The following is a 17,827-nucleotide window of genomic DNA, read 5'->3' on the forward strand; positions in this document are numbered from 1 at the left end:
CACACTCCTTTCATTTTCAAATGATTGATTGAACAGTGTCCGTGAGATGTTCAGAGCTTGGGATATTTTATTTATAACCTAACCCTGCTTTACTCTTCTCCACAACTTAATCCCTGACCTGTCTGGTGTGTTCTTGGTTTTCATGATGCTGTTGGATCACTAATGTTCTCTAACAAACCTCTAGAGGATTTCACAGGACAGCTGTAGTTATACTGACAATAAATTATACACGGTGGACTCCCTGTACTAATTAGGTGACTTCTGAAGGCAATTGGTCACACTGGATTTTATTTAGGGGTATCAGGGGGCTGACTACAAATGCACGCCACACTTTTCAGATTTTTATTCATAAAAATTTTTAAAAACCATGTATCATTTTCTTTTCACTTCACACATACTTGCTACTTTGTGTTGGTCTATCACATAAAATCCAAATAAAATACATTTAAGTTTGTGAGTGTAATGTGAAAAAATGTAGACAAGTTCAGAGGGTATGAATACCTTTTCAAGGCACTGTATATACATAATTTTTTGGGTTAAGGGGACAAAAAAATATTACATAAATATATTTAATGTGCTGCTATGACATTATCCATACCAGGTACTGATGTACCAGTGCAAGACATTCAAGGGAGACTACACTTGGTATGGAGAAAGATGGGCACTACCTCTTTTGATAATGGAAATAAAAAAGCATAATCTTGAAAGAAATTTGAGATCATTTATTTTCCACATGTAAATTATTTTAGACTATATCCCAATAGAAAAGAAAATAGACAACTAAATAAAATGGTATAACCATTATAATAGGAAAAAATAATGTAAAAATTGAGAGTGCAAGACAGTTTGTCATTCTGTACCAATTCTTTACTGAATTTTGTAGAGCGTTAATCATTACACTCCTAAAATGATATCACTGATGAAATGTGCCGTAATGTCCACCTTTATCTCCCAATTTATGGCAGCAGGAAACTAAAGCCATGTTCACACAATGACATTTCTGTGTGGATTTTGACACATTTTCACAACATAACGGTTTCAATGGGAAATCCATGGGATACGTCATACAGTGCATTTTTTTCGCGCATGGCTTGCAAATCCCTGTCACAAACCCACCCCAAAAAGGAACGTGATTAGGGACGAGCGAACTTGTGTTTCAAGTTTGGCGTACAAGGTTCGGGTTCTTGTTATCTAAGAATCCCGTTATGGATTTTCACTACCACGGACCATAAGCTATGGTCCGTGGTAGCTGAATCCATAACAAAATTCTTAGATAACCCGAACCTTGTACAACACAAGTTTGCTCGTCCCAAACGTGATCATTCTTGGTGTGAAAAACATATGGAATTTTTATGTGGATTCTGGGCCCAAATTTTCAGTATGCTAAAACAACCATAGGGCATATTCACACGTGGCAGACTTGTTGCAGAAGTTTCTGCTATAAATCCGCCTATATCCCTGTGTATATACCCTAATAAAATGTATATATATAACATTTGCATGATGCCTTCATTTTATAGATCACTTCCACTGGGTCGCAGGTGTCCAGGATTTTGAATGGTGAGATTTCTTCACAGATGTCCTCCATTGGTGTCCAACAGTTGGCTTCCTGGACCGGCCTGTATGCTGATCTGATGTATAGGAAGCCGTCCTTGAAGATTGAGGTTTCTACTCTTTGTGCAGACACCATACAAGAGTTTGTCCAACCCCCGTCATGCTAACGACACGGTAACCAAGATTTTCAAGGTTGTCCAGGGTCACTCGTGGGGGATCATTAACAACATATTCCGCACTAACAAAAAGAAAAGACAATAGTCCATACATAAGAATTCATATCTTCTTCCTCACAAGGGGCCATTTGGATTTAGCCTATTTGCAAAGTTAGTCTTGTTATGAATTTTTTTATACAAGTGGTATCTCTAGCCCCCGGCCCCTCAACTGTATTCTTAGGACCCAGCTGCTGGTTATTAATGTTGTACCTTTTTGTTTTGCAGAGATCTATTTTTCACAAAATGGGTAGTGCTTAAAGGGTTGTCTCGTGACATATGAGGTTTGGACATCATAGAGTCCTCCACTTGGGACTCTCTGCTATGATGAAACAACCCCTTCAAGTATAAAGAGTTCTACAGATTATCCCATATTAAACAAAGGTACCACACAAGGCATTAGGTAATGCCAGCCCCACAGACCATGTACATCTATGAGTATATAAATTATTAATTAGCATATACAGTGACAAAATATAAGGAAAAAGCTTACAAATTATTTCCCAGCATCGTCCTTTTAACTGCTCCAAGTTGCGCCATTAGGTGTGGATCAGAGCTTTCATCCCCAACGATTGTAGGGCCAGTTTCCTGCCAAAAAGAAAATCAATCCCTGTATGAATAATAGTTTATGTAAGGCTAGATGCATATTACATTCATATGTATAATCTGCAATAATCTGTCCCTACAGGGGAGTAATCTCAACATAATCTGCATTCACTAAGATTACTTAGAGAATCAGAAACAAGAAAACCCACAATGGATTCTCTACTGTTTGTAAGGTATCAAGAAGGTCAGAAGGAGTAGATGAAAATATGATTGCAGGATCTGACTACAGTCAGGGTTTGTTTGTAGTCTGTAACCATGGAAACATGAATATGAACATGACCATGTGAAAACCAGTGGAGCAGTAATCAAATGTTTCTAAATGTCTTTATATTCATCAAATTAATTACCGTATTTCTCTTCTTCAAGTGACCACCAATTTCATTTTGGACACCTCTAGAGCTTCCTTATGTATTTGACAAAATAATGTGAGATTATAAAAAATTCTGCAACCATGCACTCCTAATTCAGGCCGCTATTAATCTCCGGACTAAAAACATAATCTCTCACATTTATCCCTTCGGATCTTAAAGTCCTTTTACAGGGACCAATGTTTCAGCCAATTATCGGGAACGAACCAAAAATCCTGATAATTGTCCCATTGTCCATGCACCCGTCACCTTTGATTTATGGGGACAAGCAATGGCTAAGTGATCGCTTGGCCCCATAGAAAATCATTGTACAGGGCAGCAGATTGGGCAGCGGGATCTGCTCCACAAAAATGATAATTTTTTATTCTGGCTGAAAGTCAAAATTACCTGATGAACGAGCATTTGCTTGTTCATCAGGTGATCGCTGGCACCTTTTAGACAGTTCAATTACTGAGAACGAGTGTTTATCCCCAATAATTTGCCTGATTATCGGTCTATGTATGACCTTAAAGGGGTTGTCGGGGTACAGAGCTGAACCCGGACATATCCCCATTTTCTCCCCGACAGCCCCCGACTTGAACATCGGAGCAGTTCATGCTCCGATGCTCTCCTTTGCCCTGCACTGAATCGTGCAGGGCAAAGGCATTTTCTGGAGTTCTGTGAGCTGCCAGGCGGAGGCTTCCTCCCAGCAGTGAGCCCGGTGATGTCACGCTAAAGCCCGCCCATCAGAGCCGGTGACGTCACCGAACACACTGCTGGGCGGAAGCCTCCGCCCGGTAATGTGTTATGGTTAATAAAAGAGCCCGCCTGGCAGCTCTAAGGAGAGCCCGGTACGTCACCGGAACTCCAGAAAATGCCTTTGCCCTGCACGATTCAGCGCAGGGCAAAGGAGAGCATCGGAGCATGAATGCTCCGATGCTAACATCAGGGGGGCTGCCTGGGTGAAATTATGGGTATGTCTGGGTTCAGCTCTGAACCCGGACAACCCCTTTAAAGGGGTTATCCAACCCCTATAATGCCCCCCCCAAAATGCCCGGGCCCCTCATACAGGTTGTACATACCCTGCTTCCTGGCACCCGCGTCACTCTTGATGCCCTCACGTCGCTCCTGATGCCTGTATGGCCGCCGATGCATCTCCCAATCCCGCGGATCAAAACATCCAGCGACAGGGGGGGAAGCGAGTAGCAGGCTGCGACAGGAACGACCCTCCCTAGCGTCACCTGAGATGCCTCGGCGGCCATGCAGGCATCAAGAGCGGCGCAGGTGCCGGGGTAAGTACAACCTGTATGAGGGGCTCAGGCATTATAGAGGTTGGATAGGGCATTATCCAACCCTCGTATCCAAGACTTTGCTTTTTTTCCATGGGCATCATCTAGAAATGTAATAAGTAAATTACACAACTGGTAATGCCCTAAAACTGATATTATTAGCATCAGTCCCCAAGGGCTCATGCACATGAACGTGTTTTTTTTTCCGTGTCTGTTCCGTTTATTTTGTGGTATTCATATGCCCCATTCACTTCAATGGGACTGGAAAAAAAACACTAAACGGAAATGACTATTGTCATCTCCTATTATTATCCGCATTACGGACAAGGATAGGACTGTTCTATTAGGGGACAGCTATTTCATTCCACAAAATGCGCAATGCACACGGCCGGTATCTGTGGTATGCGGACCGCAAAACATCCAACGGTGGTGTGCATGAGCCCTAACACAGATACTGATACAATTCCCTAATATTGTTCAATATTCGTGGAGATTTTTGCAGTGAATGGAGATGGTTTGTAGAAAAGCCGGGAAAATAATCTGCGTATTGTTTTCCATAGACCCAGCTGTGAGCACAGACACATACTGGGAATATTCTCATATACAGATGTTTCGAGCACACTGGAGAATTTGTAAATGAACTTAAGTGACAAGGGATAAAATGTCATAATTAATAAACCTACAATCATGGCTAAGCTCAAAAACGGGATAATGTAAAATTCACAGAGGGATGCAGAATGCTAGAACAGTAAACCCTTATTCTAATCTAATATCTATATATTTAAGGCAGTCATCTATTTGCTATGCGCATAGCTTCATTTCATAGGCAATCCCTTCACCTAACCTGTGGAAAGAATACAATTTCAGCAGTACTTATTCTTCCGTTGCTCTGCCGATTCCGCAATCCCGACAGGAGTCATACTTTGACATCCCGACCCGATGTGATACTCTTTCTTCATGTTTAGCTACATCTACATTATGCTCCTGAACAGAAAGAAAGAGGAGCACATTTGGTCATGGCGTCAGCGACCACGGTCTGTCGGGTGGCCACAGAATCAGTGGAACGATAGAAGTACTGTAGGAAGTGGATTCTTTGTACAGGTTAAGGGTCCATTCACACGTCCGTTGTTTCTTTCCTGATCTGTTCCGTTTTTTGCGGAACAGATCAGGACCAGTTCTGGACCCATTAATTTTCAATGGGTCCTGAAAAAAAAAAAAAAAAAAAAAAAAAAAAAAAAAATCGGACAACACAATGTGTGCTGTCCGTTTCCGTTGTTCCGTTCCGCATGTCCGATTAAATATAAAACTTGTCCTATTCTTTTCCGCAAAAATCGGATCCTGGTACAATACAAAGTCAATGGTTCCGCAAAAAACGGATGACATTCGTATGTCATCCGTTTTATGCGGTATCCGTTCCTGGAAATTAAATCCTGCCCACAGAAATCACTTATTCACTTTTTTTTTAAAAATGTTTCAAAGAAATCCAAACAACTTTATTTGCTTTGTGAAATTTATACATGTTTCCGTTTGTTGCGGATCCGCAAAAAACGGATGACATACGGAAACATTTTCAGGAACAACGGATCCGCAAAAAACGGACCGAAATTCGGGATATAGAAAAATACTGACGTGTGAATGTAGCCTAACTGATGGAGCCAATTTAGGAAGAGGCCTAAAGAACCACTTTAGCCTATCACCCTTGGAAATGTGAGAGGAAACATATTTTTGCGAAGAGGCAATTGCTATGCAGAAGTTTTTTAAGTGCAAAAATTTTTATTTTTTCAACTCTAGAAAATTGACATAGTGAAATGATATCCCCCCCAATGGTGTGGCAAACATTTCAAAATATTAGGCTCAAGGGGTGTACGCTTCCCATACAGCCTGGGGCTTATAGTAAATAGTTTTCTTTATCTAACTGATTCTGAGACTTTCTCGTGACACATCGTGCGGTACGTCATGATAGTGGTAAATAGGAATTGATATATTTCACCTTTATTTATAAAAAAAATAATAAACTTACAGACAATGTGAAAAAATTTGCAATTTTCTGAATTTTAATTTCTATGCTTTTAAGACAGATGAGGATACCTCAAACTAATTATTAAAGGGATTATTCAATTCTGAAAATGCCCCCCACAATGCCCAGGCCCCTCCTATAGATCATACTTACCCCATCACCCATGATGAGGCTGGTGACCGTTGCGGCCTGCTTTTGGCTGCACACCACGTCACCGTATGTTTTGATCCATGCAACGGTGAGATGCAGCGGCGGCCGTGCAGGGATCCAGAGTGATGCAAGTGCCGGGTAAAGATAATCTATAGGAGGGGTCCGGGCATTGTGGGGGCATTTTTAGAAATGGATAACCCCTTTAACATTCACCATATATTTACTTTATGTTGGCTTTATTTTGCAAATGTAATTTTATATTTTTTAGAATGTTAGAAGGCTTAGAATTTTTGAAGTAATTTTTCAAGAAAATTTCCCAAACTATAATGCGCATTGAGGGTTTGGGGTCCATACTACATTTGATATGCTGCAATCTGGTCTGTATGAGCTATTATTATAGAGTACTTGTATTTATAGTATCTGCAATTTACATAGAGCTTCATGGGCAGACTGGGAGTCCAAAGTGGCCCTTGAAAAAACTAAAACAGACCCCATATTGTACTCAGACAGGCACACATTTACAGAATATGGGGCCAACACAAGTGGGCAGGACCAACAATACCACAGGAGGGCAGTATAGGGTGCTACACTTTAGCATTTGGTTCTGCAGCAAAATCAAATACCAAAGTGTAGCACAATACACCGCCCCAGCATAGCACTGCACTGTGTAATTAGGTTATTTCATTGGAGTAGTATAATATGCTGCACTGAGGTATTTGGTTTTTCTGATACAATAATGCCCCCACAGTGCCAATACCAATAATGCGCATCCCCGCTGAACAGAGTAATGCGCATCCCCGCTGCCCAGAGTAATGCGCATCCCCGCTGCCCAGAGTAATGCGCATCCCCGCTGCCCAGAGTAATGCGCATCCCCGCTGCCCAGAGTAATGCGCATCCCCGCTGCCCAGAATAATGCGCATCCCCGCTGCCCAGAATAATGCGCATCCCCGCTGCCCAGAGTAATGCGCATCCCCGCTGCCCAGAGTAATGCGCATCCCCGCTGCCCAGAGTAATGCGCATCCCCGCTGCCCAGAGTAATGCGCATCCCCGCTGCCCAGAGTAATGCGCATCCCCGCTGCCCAGAGTAAAGTTCCACTCCCGTGTGCGCCGAGGACAACATCCTTTGACGGGAGAACACATGATCGTTGCAGCCCCCCTTGCGTCATGTGTTGGTTGCAGAGGTCACATGTGCCCCTGTCGGATGTGTCTTCGGTGCATGTGGGAGTGGAACGCCGGCCCGGGATCCCAAAAGACTGAATCCAGCGACGGGGAGCAAGTGAGCACCATCCCCACACTGGGTTGGGCAGGTCTGGGCAGAAACAGATGCAAATGAGCTCTTAACAAGCTCTGCCTCTAATCCAGAAGAGCACGTATGGCCTATAAGTCTCCTTACACCAATTAAGGTGCTCTCTCCCCAAGGAGAGATAGTACCCCCCCAAATCCTGACTTAGGCCTCTCACCCAGTTAAGCCAGTACTCTCTGCTCTGCACTAATAAGAGACAATCACCCTGAAACAGCTGTCTGCAGATGAGATGCTGGCTTATTTAATATCTGAGTCATGTCTCAAGGCCTATCTAAAGAGTTTAACATTGATTTATAGGATAGCTGCCTTACATCTGGTGGCATTAGAGGCAGAACTTGTTAAAGGGATTCTGTCACCAGGTTTCACCCCTGTCAGCTAAACATATGCTGATGTTCAGGGCCTCATCAGGATTCCTAATGTGGGCTTCTAAATGTGATCCGTAGCCTTATTTTGCTAAAAAACAGGTTTTACTAACCTGTCACTCAAAGAAATAAGGTGCCCAAGGGGATGTCAAGGGATGCAAGGTGCCGGCCGCATCCACCGCTGTTCATGCCCAGCGCCGCCTTTCCAGACATCTGCACCGCCTCCTAATCCTCTGTGCCGCCTCTCGCTCTCCCTCCCTCCCTCCCTCCCTCCCCCCCTCCTCCTGCTGCTGTAAGATCTCGCGCGTGCGCACAGGGCTCTGCCTGATGCGCCCGTGCGGACTTCTCGATTTGGCTTCTTAAAGCGAAGTGCGCATGCGCCGGCACTTCGCTCAACCCAGGTATGAGCCCTCTCCTCCTGTAAGCACCTTAGATGCCGAAGTCAGCATTGACCGGCTCATCTAAGGGGTTAATCCACCGACAGAGTTTTCAGTGATGCCAGTGGATAGAGCAGGGCCCGGCTGTTAGTAACTGCCTCTGATTGGGCAAGCACATCTCCTGTGCCCAGCTGGTCAGTTTGCTGTATGTGTGCGGTGGGGGTCAGGAAGACACTTCCCGCTGCACAGTACACGTACGGCGATAATCGGGAAGGGGTTAAAGGGATTGTTTCATGATAACATCTTTCCAAGAGGAAAGATGAGCAAGAGGGGGGCAGCCGAAGGGCCACGGGCTAAAGGGAAGGGGTTAGGTTAAGAAATTGGCATTTGGGAGGGGGGGGGCTCTCTGTTTCAGTTTTCGTCTCAGGCAGCAGAAAGACTAGGTGCACCCCTGGTTACGACACTGCCCTGACCGGAAGCAAAACTCTTGGCATTTAAACTGCCCGTCTCTGGGTAAACGTTTTTTTGGCTAGGGCTATACGGCGACATGTGTTACTCGACAGTCGCAGAAAAGTCGGGCGACACAAAAGGGTATGTCTACATGGCGACATTTCATGTAATGTATTTCAATGGTGTCGCCACGCAACATGCTGTGGAGCAACGGTGGCAAATAAATCCGACTTGGGTGGATTTTTTTAAACGGTCTGTCGCTCTTGCACCGTGTCGAATTGCAACACCATTGAAATACTTTGTATGTCGTGCAACACGTCGCTGTGTAGTCCTAGCATGAGGCCACATTCACACGACCAAGTGACAGCCATGTCCATTTTGCAGACCGCGGATCCGCAACACATAGGCACCGGCCGTGTGCGGACCCATTGATTTCACCATGTCCTATCTCTTGTCGCACGGAGGTATGGACCCGAAAGTACACAGAAACACACAGAAGCCCTTTTGTGTGCTTATCTCTCAACGCATCTTGCGGATCGTGGACCCCTAAAATCTACTGGTTTGAACTGCGAGGTGGGGTGTATACGGCCGTTACCCATGTTTTGCAGATCCGCAGTTTACTGTCCACAGAATGGTTACGGAAAAAAAAAAAGAACGCCAGACTTTCAAAAACACCATTAAAAAATGGCAAATGCTAGAACACAATGGGGGAGATTTATCAAACTGGTATGAAGGAAAACTGGCTTAGTTGTCCATGGCAACCAATCAGATTCCATCTTTCATTTTCCAAAGGAGCTCTGAAAAATGAAAGGTGGAATCTGATTGGTTGCTATGGGCAACTAAGCCAGTTCTACTTTATCAATATGGCAAAAAACACCTCAGGAACTGCAGATTGTTGTGGAACTGCGACCTCCGGCAGTCCAGCCGTTGTGAAACTACAATTCCCAGCATGCTCATTTGCTCGCCTGTTCTCAGGACTCCCATATATGTGGATGAAGCATGCTGGGAGGTGTAGTTTCACATCTGCTGGAGTTCCGGAGGTTGCTGACCACCGAACTACAGGCACGTGTACACTGACACTCCCCGACTCCTTTCCTATTATTTTCATGGAGAGCAGATCCATACAGGCCCTGGACTAATATCAGATCAGCTTGTGAGCGTCCACAGACCTCAGCTGACACAGTCAGAAGATACCGACCATCTCCAGAACACTACTGCACAGCTTGCCACCGCCAGGCTCACACACTCATTTGGATCTGACACTTTTTTACCTGTACAAATGCCAGGATAAAGAATTGCCTTTTTTTGCCTCCGTTTTTTGTGGTGGTAGACCTTCAGTTAGGGCATCTGTCAGCAGTTTTGTACCTATGACACTGGCTGACCTGTTACATGTGCGCTTGGCAGCTGAAGACATCTGTGTTGGTCCCATGTTTATATGTGCCCGCATTACTGAGAAAAAGAGAAAGACGACGTTCCTGATCCGGCGATCAAATACCCGATATAGACAGTCCTGAATATAGAAAAGTCTTCTTTATTTTATTAAAATGCTCAGTTAGCGCTAGTTTCTATATTATACCTCTTAACTGTGTTATATCAAATATACAGAGTCAATACCATATGGTACGGACCGTCCCGGCATGAACGATGTTCAAGATGAGTATGCTTTGTGTAGTGTTTGGGAGCCTTGGCAACGGGCCACGTGACCGCAAACATAGCACTCATGTGGGGCATCACGTGACCCAACTGCCATCGTAAACTCCCCTGGCTCCAGCATCCTTATCGCCAGGCAATAGGTCACATGACCGCCTCCAGGCTACGGGTCACATGACCAGAATCATTGTCGGATGGCCGGATCATTGTCTTGTATTCTTAGTTACTATAGAGCTAGTATATAATGTATTATCGTATTATATAATGAATAAACTTGAGCAATAATGAGTCACATGATCGCGCTACTACCGATCATGTGACTCATTATCGCTCGAGTTCATTAAACATAGAAACATAGAATGTGTCGGCTGATAAGAACCATTTGGCCCATCTAGTCTGCCCAATATACTAAATACTATGGATAGCCCCTGGCCCTATCTTATATGAAGGATAGCCTTATGCCTATCCCATGCATGCTTAAACTCCTCCACTGTATTTGCAGCTACCACTTCTGCAGGAAGGCTATTCCATGCATCCACTACTCTCTCAGTAAAGTAATACTTCCTGATATTACTTTTAAACCTTTGCCCCTCTAATTTAAAACTATGTCCTCTTGTAGCAGTTTTTCTTCTTTTAAATATTCTCTCCTCTTTTACCTTGTTGATTCCCTTTATGTATTTAGCAGTTTCTATCATATCCCCTCTGTCTCTTCTTTCTTCCAAGCTATACATATTAAGGTCCTTTAACCTTTCCTGGTAAGTTTTATCCTGCAATCCATGTACCAGTTTAGTAGCTCTTCTCTGAACTCTCTCTAGAGTATCTATATCCTTCTGGAGATATGGCCTCCAGTACTGCGCACAATACTCCAAGTGAGGTCTCACCAGTGTTCTGTAGAGCGGCATGAGCACTTCACTCTTTCTACTGCTTATACCTCTCCCTATACACCCAAGCATTCTGCTAGCATTTCGTGCTGCTTTATTACATTGTCTTCCCACCTTTTAAGTCTTCTGAAATAATTACTCCTAAATCCCTTTCCTCAGATACTGAGGTCAGGACTGTGTCAAATATTCTATATTCTGCCCTTGGGTTTTTACGCCCCAGGTGCATTATCTTGCACTTATCCACATTAAATTTCAGTTGCCAGAGTTCTGACCATTCTTCTAGTTTTCCTAAATCCTTTTCCATTTGGCGTTTCCCTCCAGGAACATCAACCCTGTTACATATCTTTGTGTCATCAGCAAAAAGACAAACCTTACCATCGAGGCCTTTTGCAATATCACTTATGAAGATATTAAACAAAATTGGTCCCAGTACAGATCCCTGTGGAATCCCACTGGTAACATGACCTTGTTTTGAATGTTCTCCATTGACTACAACCCTCTGTTGTCTGTCACTAAGCCACTGCCTAATCCACTCAACAATATGGGAGTCCATGCTCAATGACTGCAGTTTATTGATAAGCCTTCTGTGTGGGACAGTGTCAAAAGCCTTACTAAAGTCTAGATAAGCGATGTCTACTGCACCTCCACCGTCTATTATTTTGGTCACCCAGTCAAAAAAATCTATAAGATTTGTTTGACATGATCTCCCTGAAGTAAACCCATGTTGTTTTTCATCTTGCAATCCATGGGATTTTAGATGTTCCACAATCCTCTCCTTAAGTACGGTTTCCATTAATTTCCCCACTATTGATGTCAGACTCACTGGTCTATAGTTGCTCGATTCCTCCCTACTACCTTTCTTGTGAATGGGCACGACATTTGCCAATTTCCAATCTTCCGGGACGACTCCTGTTACTAATGATTGGTTAAATAAATCTGTTAACGGTTTTGCCAGCTCACCACTAAGCTCTTTTAATAATTTTGGGTGTATCTCATCAGGCCCCTGTGACTTATTTGTCTTCACTTTAGACAGCAAACTTAGAACATCTTCCTCTGTAAAGACACATGCATCAAACGATTTATTAGTCATCCTTTCTAGTGGAGGTCCTTCTCCTTCTCCTTCTTTTGTAAAAACTGAACAGAAGTATTCATTAAGGCAGTCGGCTAGCCCTTTATTCTCTTCTACATACCTTCCGTCCTTTATTTTTAATTTAGTTATTCCTTGTTTTAATTTCCTTTTTTCATTTATATATCTGAAGAATGTCTTATGCCCTTTTTTCATAGACTGAGCTAGTTTTTCTTCTGCCTGTGCTTTAGAAGTTCTTATAACTTGCTTGGCTTCTTTCTGCCTAATCTTGTAGATTTCCTTGTCTTCATTGCTCTGGGTTTTTTTATAATTACAAAATGCTAGCTTTTTTATTTTTAATGATTTGGGCCACTTCTGCTGAGTACCACAGTGGTCTCTTCCTTTTTTTGCTTTTACTGACAAGCCTAATGCAATTATCTGTTGCCTTCAATAATGCACCTTTTAAGTAGTCCCATTTCTCCTGGACTCCATGTAATCCGTTCCAGTCTGATAAGGACTCATTTATTATCTAAATAATGTTTTAACCATCATTAATAACAAAAAAATGGATACATCTTTGAGCTCTAAAAACGTTCATTGTTGCAACACATTTATATGAATATGCCTTTCAGATGTTGATTCTGTATGCTAATGAGACAGCACCGGTGGGTGGTCCCATGAGGCAGAAACCACCCACTGAGGCGTTTTGTTTGGCGTTTTTTTTTACGGTTTATAAACCCCCATTTGTACCACACATATTATCACTTATGCTAACTTGATGAAGGGGACCAAAGCCTCCCCGAAACGCGTTGTTTTTATTCTGTGCGCATTTGAATGAAGTAAAGAAGACTTTTCTATAGTCAAGACGGTCTATCCCGGGTCAGGAACTTTGTCTTTCTCTTAAAGCACCATTTGGAGGGACTGGACATCCCTTACCAAAGGAACTACGACCTGCGGCAGCACACCCGGCGACAAGATGTCGCCCCTGTGGGGGCACTTCTTACTGGCACATCATTGGTGGCACTATGGGGGCATCTAAGGGGGCACTTGCTGGCACATTATTGGGGGCATCTACTAAAGCCACAAAGAAGGGGTATTTTATATGGGGGCTCTGTATAGGGTCATTTTATACTGGGGCACATTATGGTGGGTACTATGGGGAAGGGGAGAGAGGAGTACTATGGAGTCATCTATGGGAGGCACTAAGAAGGGGTATGTTATACTTGCAAATTATGGGGGGACACTGATGGCATCTACTGGGGCACTATATATGGGGCTTTTTATACTGGTACATTATGGGGGGCACTAGGAAGAAGTGGGAAGAGGAGCACTATGGGGGCACTATATAGGGGTATTTTATACTGGCACATTATGGGGCACTATGGGGACATTAGCTCAACTGGGGGCATTAAAAGGGGGTATTTTTTGCACTGGCACATTATAAGGAGAATTATTATGATGGGATTTATTTCTACTGGGGGCCTATGGGGAACACGATTACTAGTATGGGCACTATGGGAGCATTACTTCTGGGGCACAGTGGGGACATGGGGGCACTGTAGGAGCACTATTACTACCATGTGTGCTCTAGCAGAGAATTATTCCTATTGGTGGGACTTTTGGGGGCACTATTACTGTGGGGGCACCTTGGCACAGTATCAGCTTACCACAATTATTTTTGGGGGACATTATGTTTACACTATCAGTGTCAGGGGCACTATTTACTGGGCGCAGTTATTTTAGGGCACTGTGTGCCAATAATTGTTGAAGGGGGCATTATCTGCATGGTACTAGTATTATCAGGGGGTTTATCTGTTTCTGCAGTATAGTATTAGGGAGCACAGCGGCACAGTATTGGGGGTGGTAGGATGATTTGTCCAGATGATGGGAGGATGATGGAAAAGTAGTAAACTAAGATTTTGTTTGTCAAACTGAAGAGACGAGAAATGACTGAAAAATGGTGTCTGGTCTGAAGGGAGAAGGTGAGGAAAGAACATCTACATCAAAGAGACGACACTGGATGTAAGAGGAATGGGGCGCTGTATTACCCTGTATCTAGGGGTGGATGGAGGGGTTAGTAGTACAGTACTATCTGCACATTGTAAAAAACTAAAAGAAATCTGCAAAATAATCGTGCTTTTTTAATTTTTAAAATAATGATACAGCCATTTTATTTGATACTTTTGTGCTGATTCTTTTTTTTTCTCTATATTAAGGGACACTATAGTCACCAGAACCACAACAGCTAAACGTAGTAGTTGTGGCGTCTATAGCGCGTCTCTGCAAGCTTCTTACTATAACACTGCCTTTTCAGGAAAAAAAAAAAAAGGCAGTATTTACATCACTGCCAAGGGACACCTCGAGTGGCCACCAATCATTATTAAAGTTTACTACTCTACGAGGTGGTGGAGGGCGTGATTGCATGCTAGGGTGTGGCAAGGCGGGATCCAGGGGCCCAAGTAAATGCTTGCCCAGGGTCCAACCAATATTAAAGACGGCCCTGGCCTTTACACAGAGATGGTTTTGTCAATGTGGTATTGTATTGTCACTGAGCAGCACTGATATATATCCACAGAATATCACATCATATACAGCTCCTACACCTGTACTGACACCTGTATGTATAGTGCACAGCTCCTACACCTGTACTGACACCTGTATGTATAGTGCACAGCTCCTACACCTGTATGTATAGTGCACAGCTCCTACCCCTGTATGTATAGTGCACAGCTCCTACACCTGTATGTATAGTGCACAGCTCCTACACCTGTATGTATAGTGCACAGCTCCTACACCTGTATGTATAGTGCACAGCTCCTACCCCTGTATGTATAGTGCACAGCTCCTACACCTGTATGTATAGTGCACAGCTCCTACACCTGTATGTATAGTGCACAGCTCCTACACCTGTATGTATAGTGCACAGCTCCTACACCTGTACTGACACCTGTATGTATAGTGCACAGCCCCTACACCTGTATGTATAGTGCACAGCTCCTACACCTGTACTGACACCTGTATGTATAGTGCACAGCTCCTACACCTGTATGTATAGTGCACAGCTCCTACACCTGTATGTATAGTGCACAGCTCCTACACCTGTATGTATAGCGCACAGCTCCTACACCTGTATGTATAGCGCGCAGCTCCTACACCTGTATGTATAGCGCGCAGCTCCTACACCTGTACTGACACCTGTATGTATAGTGCACAGCTCCTACACCTGTATGTATAGTGCACAGCTCCTACACCTGTATGTATAGTGCACAGCTCCTACACCTGTATGTATAGTGCACAGCTCCTACACCTGTATGTATAGTGCACAGCTCCTACACCTGTATGTATAGTGCACAGCTCCTACACCTGTATGTATAGTGCACAGCTCCTACACCTGTATGTATAGTGCACAGCCTCCCACCCCTGTATGTATAGTGCACAGCTCCCACCCCTGTATGTATAGTGCACAGCTCCACTCCTGATGTATAGTGCACAGCTCCTACACCTGTATGTATAGTGCACAGCTCCCACACCTGTATGTATAGTGCACAGCTCCCACACCTGTATGTATAGTGCACAGCTCCCACACCTGTATGTATAGTGCACAGCTCCCACACCTGTATATATAGTGCACAGCTCCCACACCTGTATGTATAGTGCACAGCTCCCACCCCTGTATGTATAGTGCACAGCCCCTACCCCTGTATGTATAGTGCACAGCTCCCACCCCTGTATGTATAGTGCACAGCTCCCACCCCTGTATGTATAGTGCACAGCTCCCACCCCTGTATGTATAGTGCACAGCTCCCACCCCTGTATGTATAGTGCACAGCTCCCACACCTGTATGTATAGTGCACCGCTCCCACACCTGTATGTATAGTGCACAGCTCCCACACCTGTATGTATAGTGCACAGCTCCAACACCTGTATGTATAGTGCACAGCTCCTACACCTGTACTGACACATGTATGTATAGTGCACAGCTCCTACCCCTGTATGTATAGTGCACAGCTCCCACACCTGTATGTATAGTGCACAGCTCCTACCCCTGTATGTATAGTGCACAGCTCCTACCCCTGTATGTATAGTGCACAGCTCCCACCCTGTATGTATAGTGCACAGCTCCCACCCCTGTATGTATAGTGCACAGCTCCCACCCCTGTATGTATAGTGCACAGCTCCCACCCCTGTATGTATAGTGCACAGCTCCCACACCTGTATATATAGTGCACAGCTCCCACACCTGTATGTATAGTGCACAGCTCCCACCCCTGTATGTATAGTGCACAGCCCCTACCCCTGTATGTATAGTGCACAGCTCCCACCCCTGTATGTATAGTGCACAGCTCCCACCCCTGTATGTATAGTGCACAGCTCCCACCCCTGTATGTATAGTGCACAGCTCCCACCCCTGTATGTATAGTGCACAGCTCCCACCCCTGTATGTATAGTGCACAGCTCCCACACCTGTATGTATAGTGCACCGCTCCCACACCTGTATGTATAGTGCACAGCTCCCACACCTGTATGTATAGTGCACAGCTCCTACACCTGTATGTATAGTGCACAGCTCCTACACCTGTACTGACACATGTATGTATAGTGCACAGCTCCTACCCCTGTATGTATAGTGCACAGCTCCCACACCTGTATGTATAGTGCACAGCTCCTACCCCTGTATGTATAGTGCACAGCTCCTACCCCTGTATGTATAGTGCACAGCTCCTACCCCTGTATGTATAGTGCACAGCTCCCACACCTGTATGTATAGTGCACAGCTCCCACACCTGTATGTATAGTGCACAGCTCCTACACCTGTATGTATAGTGCACAGCTCCTACACCTGTATGTATAGTGCACAGCTCCTACCCCTGTATGTATAGTGCACAGCTCCTACCCCTGTATGTATAGTGCACAGCTCCTACCCCTGTATGTATAGTGCACAGCTCCTACCCCTGTATGTATAGTGCACAGCTCCCACACCTGTATGTATAGTGCACAGCTCCTACCCCTGTATGTATAGTGCACAGCTCCTACCCCTGTATGTATAGTGCACAGCTCCTACCCCTGTATGTATAGTGCACAGCTCCTACCCCTGTATGTATAGTGCACAGCTCCTACCCCTGTATGTATAGTGCACAGCTCCCACACCTGTATGTATAGTGCACAGCTCCTACACCTGTACTGACACCGGTATGTATAGTGCACAGCTCCTACCCCTGTATGTATAGTGCACAGCTCCCACACCTGTATGTATAGTGCACAGCTCCTACCCCTGTATGTATAGTGCACAGCCTGTATAGCAGGTAAAGCTAGCTCTAGACTACAGACATGCTGACTGTAGCAGATAATAACAATGCAATGATCAGTAATCCCCCCACCGGCTCCTGAGCGCTCACCATGCGGATCTGGGTGCTGATCAGTAGGTAGGGCATGATGCCTGCTGCTGCCGCCGCTGTGCCCTCTCAACTGTCACTCCAGCCTCATCTACTAAGCTGACCTTCCTCATCCCGACTCGTCATTGCGACTCGCCTCCACCGCTCAACCAATAGAAGGGCTCAGACT

The 17,827-nt window shown here is 44.5% G+C and overlaps 1 protein-coding gene across 1 annotated transcript; it reads right to left on the reverse strand.

Annotated features, from left to right (window-relative positions):
* Positions 1 to 707: 707 nt before the first annotated feature.
* GCHFR (GTP cyclohydrolase I feedback regulator) lies at positions 708 to 17,812 on the reverse strand. Its single transcript, XM_044293538.1, has 3 exons — positions 17,662 to 17,812; positions 2,260 to 2,354; positions 708 to 1,792 (listed from the first exon to the last, which is right to left on the reverse strand). The coding sequence occupies exons 1-3, from the start codon at positions 17,695 to 17,697 to the stop codon at positions 1,669 to 1,671; spliced, it is 255 nt and encodes an 84-aa protein (XP_044149473.1). The 5' UTR covers positions 17,698 to 17,812; the 3' UTR covers positions 708 to 1,668.
* Positions 17,813 to 17,827: the final 15 nt, after the last annotated feature.

The sequence above is a fragment of the Bufo gargarizans genome, chromosome 5, assembly GCF_014858855.1.
Source record: "Bufo gargarizans isolate SCDJY-AF-19 chromosome 5, ASM1485885v1, whole genome shotgun sequence".
NCBI classification, from domain to species: Eukaryota; Metazoa; Chordata; class Amphibia; order Anura; family Bufonidae; genus Bufo; species Bufo gargarizans.